Here is a 20,972-nt window from a genome sequence, read left to right on the forward strand (position 1 = left end):
TAAAGGCTGCATTACACTAAGTGAAGTATAGGCTAGTGACATTTTAAAGTAGAATGTCATAACTCACTCACTTTTTCATGTATGTAAGTCATGGAAATCCATTGGTCAAAATGTGTATGCACCCTGATAGATGACGCTCTGAGGCCTACCAGTAGGTCACAGCCCAGTGGTTGAGAAACATTAAAATACCTAATTTCCCCTCCAAAATCAGATGGACTCCTCTACAAAATCATCCCAATCATTCTAGAAATATTATTTTCTTTCAAATAGAGCTATTCTGGTAATCTGGTGAAAATCTGTATTTTTTCATATCGCAATATATATCGCATGAGCGGGGAATATCGCAATGTCAGTTTTTTCCAATATCGTGCAGCCCTAATTACATGGCATTCTGCGATTCATTAATTAATTACACTCTACACGTACATTACGTGGCATTCTGCGATTCATTAATTAATTACACAGAAATATAAGTACCGGTATTCTATCATGATTCTGGTAATTATATTTGTAAGTTTGCCATTTTTAAGCGCCTGCAGTCATGCAAACTATGGCTCAAGAGTTCATTTAACTAGAACGAGCGCACCACGGATATATGCTTCCGCCAACAAGTGAGCAGTCGACATCCATGGCTGTCCAGACTTTGACGTTTGAGCCAAATGTGAAGAAATTCCGTCAAGGCGTTACTGAGATATTGAGTTAATGAGCTTGGAAATGGCATTCATGAGGTCACAGTGACCTTGACCTTTGACCACCAAAATGTAATCAGTTCATTCTTGAGTCCAAGTGGACGTTTGAGCCAAATTCTAAGAAATTCCGTCAAGGCGTTCGAGATATCGCATTAACGAGCTAGAGAGTGGCGTTCATGAGGTCATAGTGACCTTGAACTTTGACTATTGATGACCAAAATCGAATCAGTTCATCCTTGAGTCCAAATGGACGTTTAAGGCAAATTTGATGAAATTCCGTTAGTCGTTACTGAGATACCGCGTTAACGAGGATGAAACAAGCGGTTAACGAGGATGAAACAAGCGGTCGTAAGGTCACAGTGACCTTAAACTTTGACCACCAAAATGTAATCAGTTCATCCTGAGTCCAAGTGGACGTTTGAGGCAAATTTGATTAAATTCCGTCAAGGCATTCCTCAGATATCGCGTTAACGAACATCGGAAGGACGGAGAACCCGAAACCATAATGCCTCTGGCCTGGCTATCACCGGCGGAGGCATAATAAAAATATTTTTGTTAGATGAGGTGTGTACAAAACCATAGTTTGGCCTGTTTGTTTCATGATGTCCTCTTAAGAGTCATGACAACCATACATACATAGGACAAAGGTCCTTGCTTTGGGCATGGCAATTCACCAAGTTGGGAATAAAATGCTGACCTGACATCATTTTAAGGGCTTTGAGTGCTAGATTAATAAAAAATAAATTTGGCCATTTGCCACATTTAGCAAACATTCACATAAAAAACTCTATATGTGAATGTTTTTTTAAATGCCAATTAATTTACTTTGTTCAAAAAATATAAATTTGAGCCTATTACAAATGAGAGGGTCTAAGGTGGTGGTGGATCACAGCAGAGGCCTGCAGCTACATCTTACTGTGTTGTCAAATTGACTGCATAAAAAGGCCAATTAAAATCAATCTTTTGGCAAATGAAAAAATCAAACAGCCTCAAATACTTAAAATGTGTATATTAGTAGTTATCAGGTATGAAACTGCATCATGAAATACAACAAGGCTTCAAGCATTACACTGAACACATGCAACCATCACAGGCTTAATAACAAAGCGCTATAAACATGGAAGCATTGCTTCTGAGTTTTACCATCAAGCTCCGTTCCCCACAGTGGTTTTGTTTCCCGGGTGGCTGACCAGTGGGCCGGGTCTGGACCAACTGTGCGAGCGGGGATCTTGACGGCCTTGTCAGTCAATCCAGCAGCCAGTACTGGCGCCTCGCTGCTGTTAACTAATACCAAGAGAGAAACACCTGATACTGAGCCAGAATACACGGAGATCAGACTGGTAACACAATTCAAATAGGAGTTCCTGAGAAGCATATTAACTCATTGATTAACTAAAATGAAATAAATTAGATTGTAATCAGTCACTGTGTGAAGTGTTTCTCTGGTACGGAGTATTACCTTGAGATACAACGGCCTCGACTTTCTCTGCTTTCACTTTAGTGGTTTCCCCTGAAAATAAAAGGGTGAAAGGTAGGATCATTACAAGCAGAGTACAGTTTCCATATTAGGCTGTTTGTGAAGGGAGCACACACACATGCAAGCACATGCACGCACACACCTCAGCTAGCCAGACAAAACTCACTCGAGACTCTAACCAATTCCCCAATGCCAGTATTTATAGTCAATCTTGTCAACAAGAGACCAGGCGAACTCAACAACAGACTCTACAGAAGCAAGGCATGGAACGGTCTCTCTCTAGATGCCAAATTAGGCTGTTTATCCAAGATGGTCTGGAGGGTTTATGGTGTGTGAGCGTGTATGTGCATGTGTGTGTACATCCAAGCACAAAACTAAGGGGTTGTCCTACAACCCAGGTTTTATGAGTGAAGCGAGGCTCCCACCTATTGCCATCTCTGCGTGGTACACGCTATCGAATGCTCTTACCTTTTATTACTTTACAAGTGTCCTTTCCAACCATCCATTAGACCGTTGACAGGATGCAGACTGGACCCTTGGAAAATCCGGGGCGATCCTGACGGTCTCATGGTCTCCGATCCAATAGCAGGAGTAGAGGCGGGCACAAGCTCTCACGCCTGGAATTGGGACCGGGAAAACACCACTCACCCGGCATTCGGCCACCACCAGACAGACTGGCAGCAAGGCACCTGAGGTGGGAGCCTCGCTTCACTCATAAAACCTGGGTTGTAGGACAACCCCTTAGTTTTATTTCGTTGAAGCTCGGCTCCCACCTATTGCCACCTTACAACCGACCTTGCTGCAAAGGAGCACCTAAGTGCCCGACCTTGCGACTCTCGATCGAAAAATGGGCCGTCACGGCTTATAGCGCATGGGAACCCGATAAGGATTGGGGAGCAGTCAGCGAGGCAACTAGTCCGCGGAGGCAGACAGAACCGCATGAGCGAATGTCGTGCCTCCCACATCCAGACTATAAAACCTCACAAAGGTATGGTGAGTCGACCATGACGCGGCTGCGCACATATCTTCCACCGTCACACCGCGCAACAGCGCCCAGGAAGAAGCCACGCCCCGAGTAGAGTGGGCCTTAATTCCTTCCGGTGGAACCTTCCCAGCGGCAGAATAGGCCAAGTTAATGGCCTCCACTATCCAGTGCGATAGACGCTGTTTGGACAACGGCTTGCCCAGAGCCTTAGCCCCATGGCACACCAGAAGCTGGTTAGACGTACGCAAGGTACGCGTCTTGGCCACATAGGCACGGAGCGCCTGCACGGGGCAGAGCGACCGAAGTCTCCTCTCTTCCGCCGAAGAAGAGGCGGAAGGCTCAAACGCGACCAGGTCTATGGTCATGGACCTGAAGCCAGCCCCAATACACTTAGGCTGATAAGCAGGGTTCGGGCGGAGCGTGGCCCTGCGCCCATCGTTAGAGAACACCATGCACGATTGTTGCACTGACAGGGCAATCAAGTCTCCCACTCTCTTGCCGGAAGACAAAGCGAGAAGCAATGCCGTCTTCAGCGAGAGGTGTTTCAGGTCGGCAGCGTCGAGTGGTTCAAACGGAGGCCTCGAGAGGCCATCCAAGACCGTGACCAAGTCCCACTTGGGAAAGATGTTCCTTGTCTGGGGGCGAAGCTTGCGCACACCCGTCATGAAACGAGAGACCAAAGACAGGCCTCCCACTGTCTTGCCCTCGATGTCCATGTGGCAGGCCGAGATGGCGGCCACATAAACCTTAAGGGACTGCGGCGACTGGCCCGCTTCGTACAGACCCTGGAGGAAGCAGAGAATGGGCCGAACGTCGCAGGTCACCGGGTCCAGGTTCCTTTCTGCGCACCAGCGCGAGAAGGACCGCCACTTGTATGTGTACTGAGTGCGAGTCGAGGTGGCTCTAGCACTCTGTATGGTTTGCACCACGTTCGCAGGCAGGCCCTGGGCTAGCAACCGTTCCCGTTCAGGGACCAAGCGGCCAGCTTCCACTTGTGTGGGGATGGGTGGAGTATCTCTCCGCCCGCCTGCGACAGCAGGTCCTTCCGACGCGGCAGCAGCCACGGAGGACCTCTCGTCAGAGTGATCAGATCCGCAAACCAGACCTGCGACGGCCAGTGCGGGGCTACCAGAATGAGCTGTAGCCCTTGCTGTCTCACCCTGGCCAGCACCTGGGGAATCAGTGCGATTGGGGGGAACGCATAGAGGGCCGCCCTTGGCCAGACGTGCGCCAGCGCGTCGTGGCCCAACGGTGGATCGTCCGCGAGGATGGAAAACCACTGGGGGCAATGGTGTGCAAGCCGCGAGGCGAAGAGATCGACGCTGGCTCGCCCGAACTTGGCCCAGATCTGCTCCACCACCTGTGGGTGGAGAACCCATTCTGAGTTGCGCGGGTTGCCCCGCGATAGCAGGTCCGCGCCCAGGTTGAGGTGGCCCCGAATGTGTGCCGCCGACAGGGACAGCAGGTGGAGACGGGCCCACTTGTGGATGACCGTAGCCAGCTGGTTCAGAGCCAGCGACCGGACACCGCCCTGGCGGTTGATGTACGCCACTGTTGCGGTGTTGTCCGACCGTATCAGCACATGGTGGCCCATGATCTGATATTGGAAGTGCCAAAGAGCGAGGCGAACTGCCTCCAGCTCTAGTACGTTTATGTGGCGAAGCTGTTGGGCTTGCCATCGCCCGTTTGCAGCCTGGCCTTCGAAGACCGCGCCCCAGCCCCAAAGGGAGGCGTCGGTCCGAATCACTCGCCTGAGTGGGACCGGACCCAGTCTGGCGCCCTCTGAGAGCCAACAGCGGTCCGTCCACACTTCCAAGGCTTGGCGAGCGCGGTCCGACAGCGTAAGGACGCGGGACCGATGTATCGCTGGGTCCAAGCGATGACCGAGGAACCACCTTTGGAAGGGGCGCATGTGCAGCAGCCCCAGAGGAATTGCCGCGGTCGCCGCGGCCATAAGGCCCAGTAGCACGGAGCACTGGTGAACGGAGATCGTGCGTGCGCGACGCCGAGTCTCCGCTGTCCTCCGAAGGTTGTCCAGCCTCTCCGGAGAGAGGCGGGCGCGCATTGAAAGGGAGTCTAGCTCCAGACCCAGGAAGGTTGTGATCTGTTGAGGCACAAGGGCGCTCTTGCGCCAGTTTATAAGGAACCCCAAGGCCTGGAGGTGGGAAGTCAGCACCTCGGTGTGTGCGGACACCATCTCGCTCGAGCTCGCCGCTATCAGGGCGTCGTCGAGGTAGACGTAAACGCGGATCCCCATCTCTCGGAGGGGAGCCAGCGCTGTGTTGACGCAGACTGTGAAAGTCCTGGGACTTAGAGACAGGCCGAAGGGGAGTACGCAGTACTCGTAGGAGACTCCCTGAAAGGAGAACCGGAGGTACCTCCTGTGCCTTTCCACGATGGGAACGTGGAAGAAGGCGTCCTTTAGGTCGACTGACGTGAAGAAGTCCCCGGGTCTGATCGCTCTGAACAGTGTGGGGAGCGTCAACATGCGGAAGGGAAGCTTCCTGAGCAGGGGGTTTAGCCGCCTGAGGTCGAGGATGGGCCGTAAGGACCCGTCCTTCTTGGGCACCAGGAAGTACCTGTGGTAGAACCCGGACTGCCTGTCCTTGTCCGGCACGGGCCGTATCGCGCCCTTTGCCAGAAGCGAGGAGACTTCCTCGCCGAGGACAGCCATGGAGTCCGCATCCGCCAGGTCTGAGACAGGGATGCCCGTGAAAGCAGGCGGGGGGGCCGCGAACTGCAGCGCGTAGCCCTTCTCCAGCGTTCGCAGCACCCACGGTGTGGGTCTGCACAGCCTCTTCCACAGGGGGAGGCTGTTTGCCAGGGCAGGTCTGGTGCCCTGTGTCGGGGTTACCCTTGGCACATGATCCTGAGGCGCCACGGCACACGGCCCCAGCAGGACGTCCCCAGGGGGGGTGCGTCCCGGAGGCCGTGGCAGCATGGCGTGCAGCCCCGGCAGGACCAGCCCATAGGCGCTGCGTCCCGGAGGCTGCGGCGAGTCGTCGCCCGTGGTGTGCGGCCCCAGCAGGACCAGCCCGGGGGGGCTGCATCCCGGAGGCCGCAGGAGGTCGTTGCCCGGCTGGTGCGACGACAGCTGTGGGGGGGGAATAGCAGGGGGGCCTGCAGATGGTGAGGTGCCCTCCGAGCACCTCGCAGCTTTCGCTGGCAAGGGACACGTACTGAGCAAGGCTCTCTTCGGCGCTCGACAACACTGTGGGACGCCAGGTCCTGGCAGCGTGGAGGCTGCCCCTCCCCCCCCCCGGGGGACCGCTAGGTACGCGCCGGGCCTCGGGGCCCGGTCGCGGTGGCCGACTTGTCAGGGTTACGGCGGGAGCCCCTGCTGCGGCGGGCACGGCTTCCTCGACCCGCGCCAGTCCAGGCTGGCTGGGGAGGTGTTGGCCCCGCGTTCCTTGGGGCATTCGAGCTGTTCCTGTCTGCGTTGGCTGGGGGACCGGACCACCCCTGGGGTTGCCTGTCCCGTGGACGGCGTGCAGGGCTGCCGCGGGTCGTCGTCGAACGACCTCGGGCAGGGGGTGGCCTCGCTGTGTGATGGGTCGCCCCGGTCTTGCGCGGCAGGACTCTGCCGTCCGCCTCCGTGTCCTCACGCCGCCTCTGGGCCCTGCTGGCGAGGTCCGCCATTGAACCGAAGAGCCCGGTAGGGCAAACGGGTGCGTTGAGGAGGTCCGTCCTCTCATGGCCACGCAGGCTGGTGAGCTGCAGCCAGAGGTGACGCAAGGCGGCCACCGAAGATCCCATGACCCTCCCTGAGTCCTCCGACACACACTCCAGCATCTTGAAGACGTAGTCGGAGACCCGGCGTAGCTCAGTGAACATTTCAGGCTCGGGGGCTGCTTGGACCTGGTCTACCAGGAAGCAATGATACTTCAGCAGGAAGGCCATGGTGTTGGCCATGGAGGCCGCCTGGCCTGCCGCCAGATAGGACTTTTCCAGGAGCGAAGCAGTCTCCCTGCAGGCTGGGGAGGGGAGCAAGGGCTTCCCTTCCTTCTTCTGGCCTGGAAGCAGGTGGTCCGCCACCGCCTTCTCCAGTGGGGGGGGATGTTCATAGCCTGATTGGGCCCCTTCCACGACGCTAGACCAGCACTTAAAGCGTCGGATGGGGGCCTCAGAGGAGTAGGGTTTGGTCCAGGATCGCTGAACCCTACGCTGCACGTCGGGGCAGAAGGGCAGGCTGCCCCGTAGCGGCGTCTCAACGGCGCGGAAGTGGGAGGCGGTGAACATGTCCTTCTCGACGGTAGGGGGCGTAGGCCAGTCCCAGTCGAGGGCGGAAACAGCCCTGGCCACGACCTCCCTGAACTCCCTCTGGTAGATCTCAGAGGAGATGTCGTCAGGAGGGGGGAGCCCCCCGGGGTGAGCCCTTTCTGGGTTACCCGGGCCGGCCAGCAGGGAGGCCTCATCATCCCGTTTTGGGTGGATCTCGAGGAAGTCATCCCAGAGTCCCCCGCCTCCGGCCATCTTGGCGGAAAGGCGAGCCCATTCCGAGACACGGGAGTTAGCCGCACCTTCAGCCGACCTGGGGGAGGGGGACAGGGAACAGCGGGAACCATGTGGGGAACGCGGGTGGGGACCGCGCTGGGAACCCGTCTTGTGCTGTGAACCCGCTGGGAAACTGTGCCGGGTATACTGCTCGCACTGCCGTGATCCCGGCGGGAAGTCACGCTGGGAACCTACCTGGTAGCTGTGCTGTGAACCCGACCGAGAACCGCGTTGGGAAATCCGCGCGTCATGCCGCGGGCGCTTCGGCGGGGAGCACTGTTGGGAACCTACCTTTTTTCTTTGGTAGCTGTGCTGCGAACCCGACCGGGAACCCAGCGCATCTTGCCGTGGGCGCTTCAGCGGGCAGCGCTGCTGGGAACCCTCCTTGTGGTTTCCATGCTGTGAACCCCAACGAGACGCACGTGGGGAGCTTCCCTGGGAGCACTGCTGGGAACCCTCCTTGTGGCTGTGCTGTGAACCCAAACGAGAAGCACGTGGGGAGCTCTCCTGGGAGCTGTGCTGGGAGCCCTCCCGAGAGTTGTCAACGTGCTGCTGTCCGAGAGGCAGCGGGGTGTCGGAGGTAGCAGGCCCAGAGGTAGTCTGACTCTGGCTGGGCTCAGCTGCAGCAGCAACGCCGCCAGCGTGGCCTCTGAAGAAGTCTGCCCTGTATTTTTGAGTGCTACGAGGCATCTCAGTACAGGCGAGGCAAAACTCCGGATCTCCGAGGCAGCTATCTGCGTGGGCCTGTCCCAGGCATTCAACACACAGCGTGTGCGAGTCCTTGGCTGATAGCCACGCGCCACACTTGTCCGCACAGCGCTTCGCCTTGTTAACACTAGCCATCCTGTTAGAACACGCGGTAGTGACAGGCGAACAACGTTAACGTTAATTTTATCCTCTTCTTTTTCGCCTTGTGGGTAACACTGAAGCAAGCGAGTTAACACAACCACTGAACGTGGCAGACCGAGCGCGCGTAGGCGGCAGGCTATTTTAGCGGGTCTTAACTCTAGCAAGCTAGTCGGCAATGGTGCCGACTAATACCTGTACACAAGAACGAGGACTAAGCTACGAAACACGTGACGCTAGTAGCGGAGAGTTATCTCTACGTGAGGTTAGCTTAGACAGAGCAATTCAATTAGCAAGCATACAACGACACTCGGACCGGCTTGTTCTTAAAAGCCGCCGACACGTGAAAAAAAGCACTTAGCTTTGTCGCCTCCAAGTTTCACCGCCCAGGCGAAGGTAACCTTCCAGACCGGAAAATCAACGACCGAGGTTCCCGTCCGCTACGCCGATGTACGGGGAGCAGTTGAAGTGAAAGTGGTCGGGCAAGCTAACGCTAATCTGGAGCAATAATTCACACGTCTGTCCTTGGCCGAATGCAGGTAAGAGTGATGTTTTCCCGGTCCCAATTCCAGGCGTGAGGGCTTGTGCCCGCCTCTACTCCTGCTATTGGATCGGAGACCATGAGACCGTCAGGATCGCCCCGGATTTTCCAAGGGTCCAGTCTGCATCCTGTCAACGGTCTAATGGATGGTTGGAAAGGACACTTTTAAAGTAATAAAAGGTAAGAGCATTCGATAGCGTGTACCACGCAGAGATGGCAATAGGTGGGAGCCGAGCTTCAACGAAATAAAACCTTGTTAGCTCATTCACTCTTTGCAACTAAAAATAACTCAAGAAACAGGACTTAAATGAAAATACAAAATTTCAAAGAGCCCCTAGCTACCTTTCTTCTTCTTCTGGCCAGCAGGTGCAGGGGCTGCAGCCTTGGGTTGCTCTGAGGGAGCGTTGACAGGAGTGTCGCCTCCTCCAGGACTGGCTGAGCCATCACTGGAAGTCTTGTCCTTCTTACGTTGCTCACGCTTCTCCTTGTTGCTGACCTTGGTCTCCCACGTCCCTGAGAAATAACACAAGGGCAGTGCAGAGTTAGTTTCAAAATACTGCAAGTGTGTAGTATGGGATTAGTGGGGAAATATGCTATGGATTAGGGGGTTTACAGGAATTGACACAGAGCACGTTCAACTGCACTATCAATATGTTTCTGTTTTGGAAAATGCAAGCTACACCTAGCCTGATTCTACCATGTTTTAAACAAAGCCACCACAAACCAGTTTTTAAACAAAGCCACATTTGAATGCATTACAACAGTGGTTCCCAACCTTAGGGTCGCGACCCTAAGTGAGGTTGCCTGTTTTTATTTTATTTTTACACCACACACTACTTCACATTTTGAGTAATGCTTTACAGCTTCACTATTATGTAATCTTAACATCAAAACTAGAACGACCGCAACGTGGACTTATGCCTCCACCATTAGTTCATTCTTGAGTCCAAATCGCCATTTGAGGCAAATTGGAAGAAATTCCATCAAGGCGCTCCTGTGATGTTGCGTTACAGAGCTTGGAAATTGGGTGTGTGAGGTCACAGTGACCTTGAACTTTGACCACCAAAATGTAATCAGTTCATCCTTGAGTCCAAGTGGACGCTTGAGGGAAATTCGAAGAAATTCCATCAAGACATTCCTGAGATATCGCGTTAACAAGCTTGAAAATGGCATTCGAGAGGTCACAGTGACCTTGACCTTTGATAACCAAAATGGAATCAGTTCATCCTTGCGTCCAACTCGATGTTTGAGCCAAATCAGAAGAAATTCTATCAAGCCATTCTTGAGATATTGCGTTAACCAACTTGGGAATGGCGTTCGTGAGGTCACAGTGACCTTGAAGTTTGACCACCAAAATGTAATCAGTTCATCCCTGAGGCCAAGTTAATGTTTGAGGCAAATTTGATGAAATTCCGTCAAGGCAATCCTGAGATATGGCGTTAACAAGCTTGAAAATGGCGTTGGAGAGGTCACAGTGACCTTGACCTTTGATCACCAAAATGTAATCCATTCATCCTTGCGCCCAAGTCGACGTTTGAGCCAAATTGGCAGAAATTCCATCAAGCCGTTCTTGAGATATCACTTTAACGAACTTGGGAATGGCATTCGTGAGGTCACAGTGACCTTGACCTTTGACCACGAAAATCTAATCAGTTCATCCTCGAGTCCAAGTCAATGTTTGAGGCAAATTTGATGAAACTCCGTCAAGGCATTTCTGAGATGTTGTGCTAACAAGCTTGAAAATGGCGTTTGAGAGGTCACAGTGACCTTAGCCTTTGACCTTTGACCACCACAATCTAATCAGTTCATCCTTGAGTCCAAGTCGATGTTTGAGGCAAATTTGATGAAATTCTGTCAAGGCATTCGTGAGGTATCGCATTAACAAGCTGGAAAATGAAGTTTGAGAGGTCACAGTGACCTTGACCTTTGACCACCAAAATCGAATCAGTTCATCCTTGAGTCCAAGTCGATGTTTGAGACAAGTTTGATAAAATTCCGTCAAGGCATTCCTGAGATATGGCATTAACAAGCTTGAAAATGGCGTTCCGAGAGGTCACAGTGACCTTGACCGTTGACCTTCAAAATCTAATCAGATCATCCTTGAGTCTAAGTCGATGTTTGAGGCAAATTTGATGAAATTCCGTCAAGGCATTCGTGAGATATCGCATTAACAAGCTGGAAAATGGAGTTTGAGAGGTCAGTGACCTTGACCTTTGACCACCAAAATCTAATCAGTTCATCCTTGAGTCCAACTCGATGTTTGAGACAAGTTTGATTAAATTTCGTCAAGGCATTCCTGAGATATCGCATTAACAAGCTTGAAAATGGCGTTCGAGAGGTCAGTGACCTTGACCTTTGACCACCAAAATCTAATCAGATCATCCTTGAGTCTAAGTCGATGTTTGAGGCAAATTTGATGAAATTCCGTCAAGGCATTCGTGAGATATCGCATTAACAAGCTGGAATATGGCGTTTGAGAGGTCACAGTGACCTTGACCTTTGACCACCAAAAACCTAATCAGATCATCCTAGAGTCTAAGTCGATGTTTGAGGCAAATTTGATGAAATTCCGTCAAGTACGTACGTACGGACGGACAACCCGGATCCATAATGCCTCCGGCCTGGCTATCGCCGGCGGAGGCATACAGTAAGTCAAGTCAAGTCTATTTGTATAGCACATTTCATACACAGAGGCAATTCAAAGTGCTTCACATAAAATGGTTGACAGGAAAATAAAAGAAGAGAATAAAATGGACATTTAAAAGCATCGCAACAAAACTAAAAAAAAAATAGTATAAAAAGTGCATTAAGCAACAGGCGCAGGAGTTGCAAAAAGAGCTAAAAACTTATAGAGGACTCATTGGGTTTGCATAATAGAATAAATAAATTTATCTATATTTAGTCCCCCGACATCATGACTATATAAGAAACATGACTACGCACACATAAAACTCTGGTCTGGGTACGGTGTCCTCTTTTAAGCTCCTGTTACGCGTGCGTCCCTCCTGACGCATCACCTCACCCTCTTGTGAGTATATCCGTATTACGGAACCATCCCCCAGACCTGCAGCTTTTAGCAGTAATTGCAATCATCTATGTTTTAAAACCAATTGTATAATAGTGATTGAGAAACAGCTGTCAGCAGTTAAAAGCGACGGTAAACATAAAAGTCTTTAGTCTATTTTTAAAAGTAAGTAAAGTTGGGGCAGATCTGAGGTCTTCAGGCAATTTGTTCCAGCTAGCAGAAGCATAGTGGGTAAATGCGGCCTTCCCATGATTTGATTTGATCCTATGGACAGTTAATAAGCTGGACCCTGCTGACCTAAGAGGTCTAGAGACGGTTCGCAAAAGGGAGCTATTAACTATTAGCAATAGGTCCGACGACAGACAGTTATAAAGTAAACGCTTTTAAAAAAGCTTATTGGAAGGGTATCGAGACAGCACGAAGATGATTTAAGGCCTTGCACAGTTTCCTCTAAGATGACGTGGTCGATAACGCTGAACTGGGACAAATTTATCGAGCTAGGGATCTGCGGGTAGGATGATGTCACAGCATTTCTTGGTGTGGAGCCACTAATAGCCTGCCTGATATTAATAATTTTGTCCGTAAAAAAGGCAGCAAACTCATTACAAGTATTTTGATACAATGTTTGCTGCTTCGTTTGTTGAAACCTTTTTCTCCTCCAACGTGCATCAGTGAGGCTTGTTTAAATTACATTAGTTTGAAATTTTTACCCGGAAGTTTACATTTTGTTTTGACTGGCCTGAAGCGTGTCTGGAGAGCCATGAGAGAAGAAGGGAAAAGGGAGGGGGAAGAGACAGCCCACAGCGGTGGAGAAACGCGGGTTGAGAGTGCGATATAAAAGTTTAAAGGCCATGCTGCTGCTACCCCCTGCTGCTTTCCAGGGTAACAAAAACATGTGTACTAGTGGGACTTTTGATGTAAAAAAGGTATTCTATACTGCAAAGGCTTCAATCGATGGGCCATAACCTCAATGACCATTGTGTTGACTATCAGTTAGATGGTGACCTTTATTTTTATTAAATGAAAATATTTGAGATTATAACTTTAAATCAGGATTCTGAGAACAATGTCAGAGTTCTGAAAGAAAAGTCAGAATTCTGAGATTAAAGTCAGAATTCCGAGTTACTGTTATAATTTTGAGGAAAAAAGTCAGAATTTTGAGATTAAAGTCAGAATTCTGAAGGGAAAAATAAGCATACTGTTACATGTGACATCACTGATGATGTCACTGATGATATTCTTGATGGTGTACCGGAATTTGAATGTCTCGGGTCCCTAGATTTTTGTGACGTCAAAGTCGGGTCAGGTTGGGAACCCCTGCATTACAATGTTAATAATAAACTTGGCAGCTTCCGAAGTAGTGCAATGACCTGGTTGCTGAAAATATACTGACATCAAAAATCAATTGAGCTCTGCTTAATGGGTGAGAACAGTGTTAATAATAACAAAACGCGTTCAAAAATGACTATGATTCACAAAATGTCACCTTCTTCTGGTTCTTTTCTGCCTGCAGTCAGCGTCTTGGTCTCCTTCACGGCCTGCTTGGCCTTCTTCTTGGCCTTCTTTATCTGGAAGAACAGAAACAGGGGGGGTATAAAAGAAATAACCTGATGCTGCCAGATGGATGTAAGTTGGTTCACATTTCACAACCTAACATCCATCTGGGTTTGGCCAAGCTACCCTGCTGAAGAGGGCGGTCACGTTTTTCAAGCTACTTGGCAGGTGATTGGATGGACCGTCTGTCTGTCACCGTCTGGGCATGCCAACGCCAACCAATCAGATCGACTTGCCTTCATGACGTAGCAGCGGCAGCGCCTGGTAAACAGCTAGGACTACAATTGCTAAATAGTTAGCATGGAGGTCGCAGATTTTTCCTCAAAATTATAACAGTAACTCGGAATTCTGACTTTAATCTCAGAATTCTGCAATCCACAACTAGCTAGCAGCCGCCCCGGCCTCCGGGCGGGCCACGCCCGTGCCGGGGGCCCCTCTCCCGGCCGCGACCCAAGGCAGCCACCGCCCACGCGAGGGGCTCTTGGCGTGGGCGGTGGCTGTGCGTGGGTTGCCCGCGGCCGGGAAGGGCTCCCGGTATGGGCGGCGCCCGCCCGGAGGTTGGGGTGCTACGTGATGATTGATGATTAATGTTAACGTTAACAGTGATTAATTACTAACACATATCGTTGTTCGTTTCTTCAGGGAACTGATGACACGATATGACACCGAGTGGCACGCACCCTGGACGACTAACGTCATGGAGACGCAACGCTCTCTAGCCTGGCAATAACATCATGGCAATAACATCAGCCAAATGCTTTGATACAATATAATGATTTAACGCTACTATTTAGCATCAAGGATTGGTGAATTTTAGCATATCTGTCAGTGGAATGGTAGATGTTTACGCATGACTGGAGAATGTTATTTGCTTACTTTTGTGATAATAAACTAAACGGAGAAAAGACGGCTGTGTGGTGTTGTTGTTACTTGTTACATAATCTGTTGGTCTTGAGGCACGATTGGATAAAATGATAAGATGATGCAAATTCATAAAGATGTTGATGTCAGATGAATCTGCGAAAGGGAGCTGCCTGGAGCCCAGAGGACGTCAAGGTACTAAGGTATGCACAGAGAAGAGGAAAAACACCCTTAGGTTAGTACAGTAAGTACACCATGCAGCATGTATTTGGATATAATCTCAAACTTTAAGAATGGTTCCTTGTTTATTTATTCCTAGTATTGGCTCCCATGCCGTTTGTTTACCCCTATCTAAAGTACAAGTGCAAAATCTTAAGCTATGTTCTATCGATAAACCAATTTCTCGAGTAACAGCTCCAAAATATCAGACATAAAGGACTACAATATGCTTGTGAGAGCTATATTCACACTTCACAGTATAATTTATGCAAGCGTCATACGGGGGAAAATATCAGATAAACTGATTGTTATATCCTGAGATCTTTAATCTCGCCTGTATAACATAATATGTCACTCGGACACCAACGTGAGTTAACGTGGTTTATTAGACAGCAGCCAACATTCCAATCATGCCAGTCATAGCAGAATACACTGCGTTCAGCTACGGTAACAGTAAGGGGACAATACATCACTGATCTTTGCAGTTCTGTGTTGATTAGCTAATATTTCAGTGGCATTTTGATTAACGTTATGATTTATTTCTATTTGGAACAAAAATGATGGTTTAACAGATTACATGTTTACTGGGCAGTGGTGAGAAGGGCTTTGTGTTTGTGTGACTCTGGCGTGAATGGCTAACGGCTAGCCATTCACTAGCCTTACAGCTAGCTGATGGCTGCTAAGCAACGGTCTGAAGGCTATCTCCCCAAATTCTACAACAGTGTCTTGTTTACTAACGTTCATAGTTAATAACGTTACAGCAATACAGTTACGGTTTCGTACTCACTGTAAGATCAAGTGTTTAACGTTTATATTAGCTTATTGTTTTGAATAGAATGTTTGACCAGCCCACTGGAGCTAGCCTCGGTAGCCGCCGCCATGTTGAATAGTTAAAGAACTACAACGCACAGGCGCTTCTCGGTGGCGTCACACCCGGTCTCGCCTAAAGCCCGCAGCTCACACTGATTGGGTCGCCTGGGCGCTAGGGGTGTGCCACCTTAGGCACCTCACGATTCGATTACGATTAAGGGTGCTACGATTCGATTATTAAACGATTATTACGATTAATCACGATTTTCGATGCATCTTTTTCACCAAACAGGATTTTTTTTAAGCAAGGTATATTTGTCAGTATCCATTAATTAAAGTAAACAAACAAATGTACCTCCATTATCTTCAGTTGCGACTGAAGTCCACGCATCACATGTTACAGCCACCCTGCATGCTTTCTTCAGTGATTCCAGTTTCCAGTACTTCGGTTTTGGTCTCGTTTTACAGTTAAGGAACTGCTTTCTGGGCGAAATACCGTATTTTTTGCAAATAAAGCAAAAAAATAATTGCAAAAAATAATTGCAATTTTTTGCAAATCGATAATCGAACATTGTGAATCGATTTTAATCGTCACGTGACTCATCGCGATGCATCTAAAAAACGATTAATCGGCACACCCCTACTGGGCGCAGGCCGGTTTAAACTCCAATCTTGAGCCGAGGTCAGACGGAGGTGGGATTGTGAATTTGTGGAACAATGCCGCCCCCCATCTGGCGGAGTCAGGCTATAAAAGAAAGGCATTGTACCTGAAAGAGCCTGGTGAGACTGGGCTTTTAAATAAACTGATGGCAGTTTAAGACTACAGAGGAGATACTATACCATATTCAAGATTTCACCTTTAAGAGCAGTCACTGGACAAGTGACCTCATGCTGAGCCATTAGACAGTCAATCAACGTTTAAATAAGTTAAATTACCAACACTGTCCAAGAATTCCTAAATCTAACATTTTTGTAAGGCACCATTGATCTGCTGTTGTGTACATTATTCCCTCTATAAATACTTCAACTATTTATTTATTTGTATCTTTTTTGGGCCATTTTACCTTTAACTCATTGAGTGCCAATGACGACAATCGTCGTCAATTCGAATACTAATGTAGAGCGCCAATGACGACGATTGTCGTTAATTGCGTTTTTTGACGGTGGGATGTGGATCAAAGCCAGATCCATCTCCTGTAAAATTTTGGGGCATGTTGAATGTGTATAACCTATTTTACCGACCCATTAGGTGGCGACAGTGCTCTCCAGATTAGAGAAAGTTGAGTAAAAAACAGAGAAGAAGTCGTTATGGAAACGGAAACAGCATCGGTATGCATCGATATGCATGAAGCATAACGTTAGCTGTGCCTGTGAACAGCAGTCAATCTGCTGCCACAATTGAGCCCCTCCGTCTCCACTGCGATAGCCCCTTCATATGATTTAGTTGCCGACACCAGCGTCTTTCTGAAAAGTTACATTATTCTCAGCTGGGACCCGGCGACACGCTGTGAAAAAGCGGGGTGCAGCCCACTTTTCAGTGCAGAGCAAACGCAGAGCAAACGCAGCAGAGCCGCCAGAGACACTCCCACGGAGGAGGAGGAGGGGGGTGGGGCACGCAGGGCAGCATACAACCATTGACAGTAAACACAGACCCAGACAGCAGGCTCGATGGACAGAGACAGGCAAACAAGCTAGAATATCTGATGCCCACCAGCAGTAAATCAAGACCAGCAAGAAGGTGTAGGGTCTGTGCACACAGGGGCCAGCGCTGCTGGTTGCAGCTAAAAAATATTATTTGGCCAAACAAAATTCCTTTGTTTTCACTGTTTTATTTAGGGATGCACCGATATTAAAATTTGGGCCGATGCCGATAACCGATATTAACATTGCTGTTATGGCCGATAACCGATATTTACCGATGTCGATATGATCTGTATAAAACCACATTTTTATGATCATCACATTTTGTACATACTGAAAAACACATGTTAACACTGAATTTGAAAAAGTTATGCATTTCTTTATTTGCAAAGCCTTTGGAAAAGCCCATAAATCATAGATTTACTGCATTATTTCATATCAATGTGAAGAATTTGGCTGATAATGATAACCGATATTAACAATGCAACATCTGACCGATACCGATATGACCAATATGTTAAAAAATGAATAACATCGGCCGATACCGATATGTTTGCCAATATATATCGTGCATCCCTAGTTTTATTGAAGGAAATTATTTTTGAGGTGTCACATCAGAAAATATTAGCTTCAGAGTCAGTGAATGTGCTTGAAATGCTTCATTTCACAAAAGGCTGAATATCTCAGCTTCTAATTTGAAACGTCTCTTTTTGCTCAAAACAACCTATCTTCTCCGGCTGATAACTAAAGAACGGAAAATGGTATCAATAAACTTTTTTTTGCTGATGATACAATAGAGTCTCCTCGTTCTTTGTGCGTGTTCACATAGTAATATCACACAATATTCTGTGGGCCTCGAGAAATCACTGAAAACGCTCTGAAACTCTGGCACTGGGAGCGTCCGTTCTCCATAAGTGGCTGGCACTCAATGAGTTAATTGATAGGATAGTATGTGCTAGACAGCGACAGGAAAGCAGGAAGGGAGAGGGGAGGACATGCAGCAAATGACCGCAGGTGGGATTCGAAACTGGGTCGCTGCGTAAAGGACTAAGCCTAACGGTACGCGTTCTACCAGGTGAGCCACCGGGATGCCCCATACTTCGGCAACTCTGATGAGTAAATAAATGTGTCCAACAGTTACATCTGCATTGTTTTTGTGGCACTTGATGAACGGAGCACACCTGACACTGCCCATAAGTCAGGAGCCATCCTACAGGATTATGCTGCATCTGCAAGTTAAGACGGTAACCTAACACTGCCAGTTGGTCCACCCGCATCATCACACGATGACAGCATGGTGGACTCTCATCTGCTTCTCAATGGAGAGGAGGACCCACAAAATGTGCTGATAAGATTAATAAGCTTTAGCAGTTAAATACAGCCATTGACACAAACATTGTCAAGTGTGACAAGTTAATCAGACCAGGTCACACCATATTTCAGTACATGTCTTGCATTCGTACTTTAGTTGACATTACTCTTTTGCATTGCCTTCACTTTGTGTCCACAGCTAGTTACCTCGGCAGCCTTCTCAGCCTTGACTTCTGATGGAGGCGGCTGGTGATGTGGCACTATCTCCTCTGACAGTATGGCTTCTTCCTGTGGTTCAGCGACAGCTCTCCCATTTGGCTGGGCTGCCTGTGCTTTCTGGAAGTGTACAAGCGAGGACAATAGTTTGAATAAAGTCCAGATCAAGTACCTACGTGCTGAACCATTCTCATTTTTAGAAAGTATGTCTAACGTCACCAATGTCTCGCCTAACAAGGCCACTGCTTAGCGTTAGCAGCAAGCTAGCTTATTAGCCACGATTCAACTGTTCCTGTCAGTGAGATGTTAGCCAGATAACGCTAGCTAGCCTAGCTAACGGTAGGACATGATGCGCGTGGATTATTTTTTTTACATGCCTTGTCTGCCGCCTTCTTCTTTTTCTTCTTCTGCTCCTCGGATTTAATCACAGACTTGCTGACACCCGGCTTGATGAGAAGGCCGTCATCCACAGTGGGTCGTTTCTTGAAGAGACCCCGACAGGCTGAGGCCCACAGAGCGACCATTAGCACCAGCCCGATACATGCTGCTAAGAGGATCACCCATGGCGGAATAAGCACAGACTTCAGCCCTAAATCCACGCCGAGCTCGGAGTGCAGCAGCTCCAGGCCGTTTGACAGCACTTCATTCAGGCGACTTGTAAGCAGCTTGACCTGCCGAGAGGCCGCGTCCTGCCACTGCTCCATCTGTATTGTTTTTCTAACAACGGACCGATTAGTCACGCTTGCTTGTCACTATTAGCTAGCCTAGCCTGCAATGCTAGCTAGCTAAAAATAACGGGACGACTTCGACATGATAGAAAACAATAAAGGCATCGCCTGCTTTGACAGCAACATCCGCCTAGCAAAGCAGCTAGCTAACACCCAAATCCAAAACTTCTACACGTTGCGTTGACACGCTAATGAGCTAGTATCATCGTAAGATATCAGGCCACCGTTAGGGCTGACCACTACAATGAATGCATCCAGTGTGTGAGGCTTGACCGCGGGCAAAGCAGGTTCACCTCATATGGCTCCGTTGTGACTGGAGGAGAAAGGCTACCTTCAGGGTCCGTCGAAAACTGTGCCCTCCCACATTTAAAGGTGTAGCCATAGTAGACATGTCACAGTCAGTTAACCTCGCGTCACCAGGCTCTTCTCGGCGAGAAACAGTCAGTAGACATTCAAACGAGATAAGAAGTGGTAAAAACTCCGCCCCCCTGATCATCTCTATTGTCAAATGATTTGTTTTTAGGATGCATTGTCATTTAAGACAACACATTTACACATATTGCTCGTTTTCACGTAACTTTTATAGTCATTCTAATGTTGATATATGAAAAACCACCGGGGGGAAAAAACTTCACAGACTTGTCTTAATTCTGTTGTGTTAATGTGTCCTTTAATAGTCTGCTCAACCATTTGGTAGAGCACATTTTGAGTCACTATTATTGAAAAATGTGGTGTGGCGCAGTGACTCGGTTGAGGTACAGCACGAAATTGCAATGCGAATTTTGACCCACCTGTCAATCACAGCAACAGATGTGTACACCAAAAAATAAACGCCGCTATTTGAGGGATCAGCCGAGCAGCATATTGGTAAACAAACCGCATCACTGGGTGGCAACGGCAATGGAACCCTATGAAGCATGAGCTTGAGCGTCTGACTCTAGACGGCTGACCCTGTTTACATTTTACAAACTGTGACAGCTCACACAACTTTAACACAACATGCATATATTGTACATCAAACTCTTGAACTACTTCTGCTCTCACTCAGAATGTCAAAATATAAGCGATGTGACGTATAGTTTTTGAGATATTAACGTTTGTTTGGAACGATTCAACTAGTTTACTGCTGTGGGGTTCTGCATTTCTGGGTGGCTGTGATGTCACGCTCAATTAATCGCATGAAAAATTCAGTCATTCAGTCTGCTCCCAGGAAATTGGAAAAAGAAAATCACTCCTGACGTGGACTAATTTTGGTTGAATTTTCAATGGTAAGCTTAGTTTTTTTCAACACATTATATCATCTAACATGTTACTTAACAGAATTATGTAACTTGATGGAACAAAATACCGTCTTATAAGGGTCAAATATTTTTTTTAAGTGCTCTGCCAAACGGTTGAGTTGTCAATTCATGGTAACATTTTCCATGGTGTGGCAACTCAACCGTTTGGTAGAGCATGTTTAAAATTGGCTATTTTCTATGGAATAAAAGCACTTCTGATCATGCATCGTTTTTTGGTAAATAACGTTTTTATTTATTCACACACAGACAGTAATAATAATAATAATAGTATAGC

At 48.5% G+C, this 20,972-nt stretch overlaps 1 protein-coding gene across 2 annotated transcripts in view; it reads right to left on the reverse strand.

Moving 5' to 3' along the window:
* The window catches only part of LOC310776368 (protein LYRIC-like), a 38,391-nt gene extending 18,706 nt beyond the window's left edge, over positions 1-19,685 (reverse strand). The window contains exons 1-6 of one of the 2 annotated variants that reach the window (XM_083636564.1): positions 19,047-19,685; positions 18,661-18,789; positions 13,544-13,625; positions 9,375-9,545; positions 2,149-2,199; positions 1,833-1,973 (exon numbers count right to left, since the gene is read on the reverse strand). In XM_083636564.1, coding sequence (XP_083492690.1) covers positions 1,833-1,973; positions 2,149-2,199; positions 9,375-9,545; positions 13,544-13,625; positions 18,661-18,789; positions 19,047-19,373 — 901 coding nt within the window. In that variant the 5' untranslated portion in view covers positions 19,374-19,685. The remainder of the gene's footprint in view (positions 1-1,832; positions 1,974-2,148; positions 2,200-9,374; positions 9,546-13,543; positions 13,626-18,660; positions 18,790-19,046) is intronic. The other variant, XM_083636565.1, reaches the window with a different exon arrangement.
* Positions 19,686-20,972: the final 1,287 nt, after the last annotated feature.

The sequence above is a fragment of the Poromitra crassiceps genome, assembly GCF_964638095.1.
Source record: "Poromitra crassiceps genome assembly, chromosome: 1".
NCBI classification, from domain to species: Eukaryota; Metazoa; Chordata; class Actinopteri; order Beryciformes; family Melamphaidae; genus Poromitra; species Poromitra crassiceps.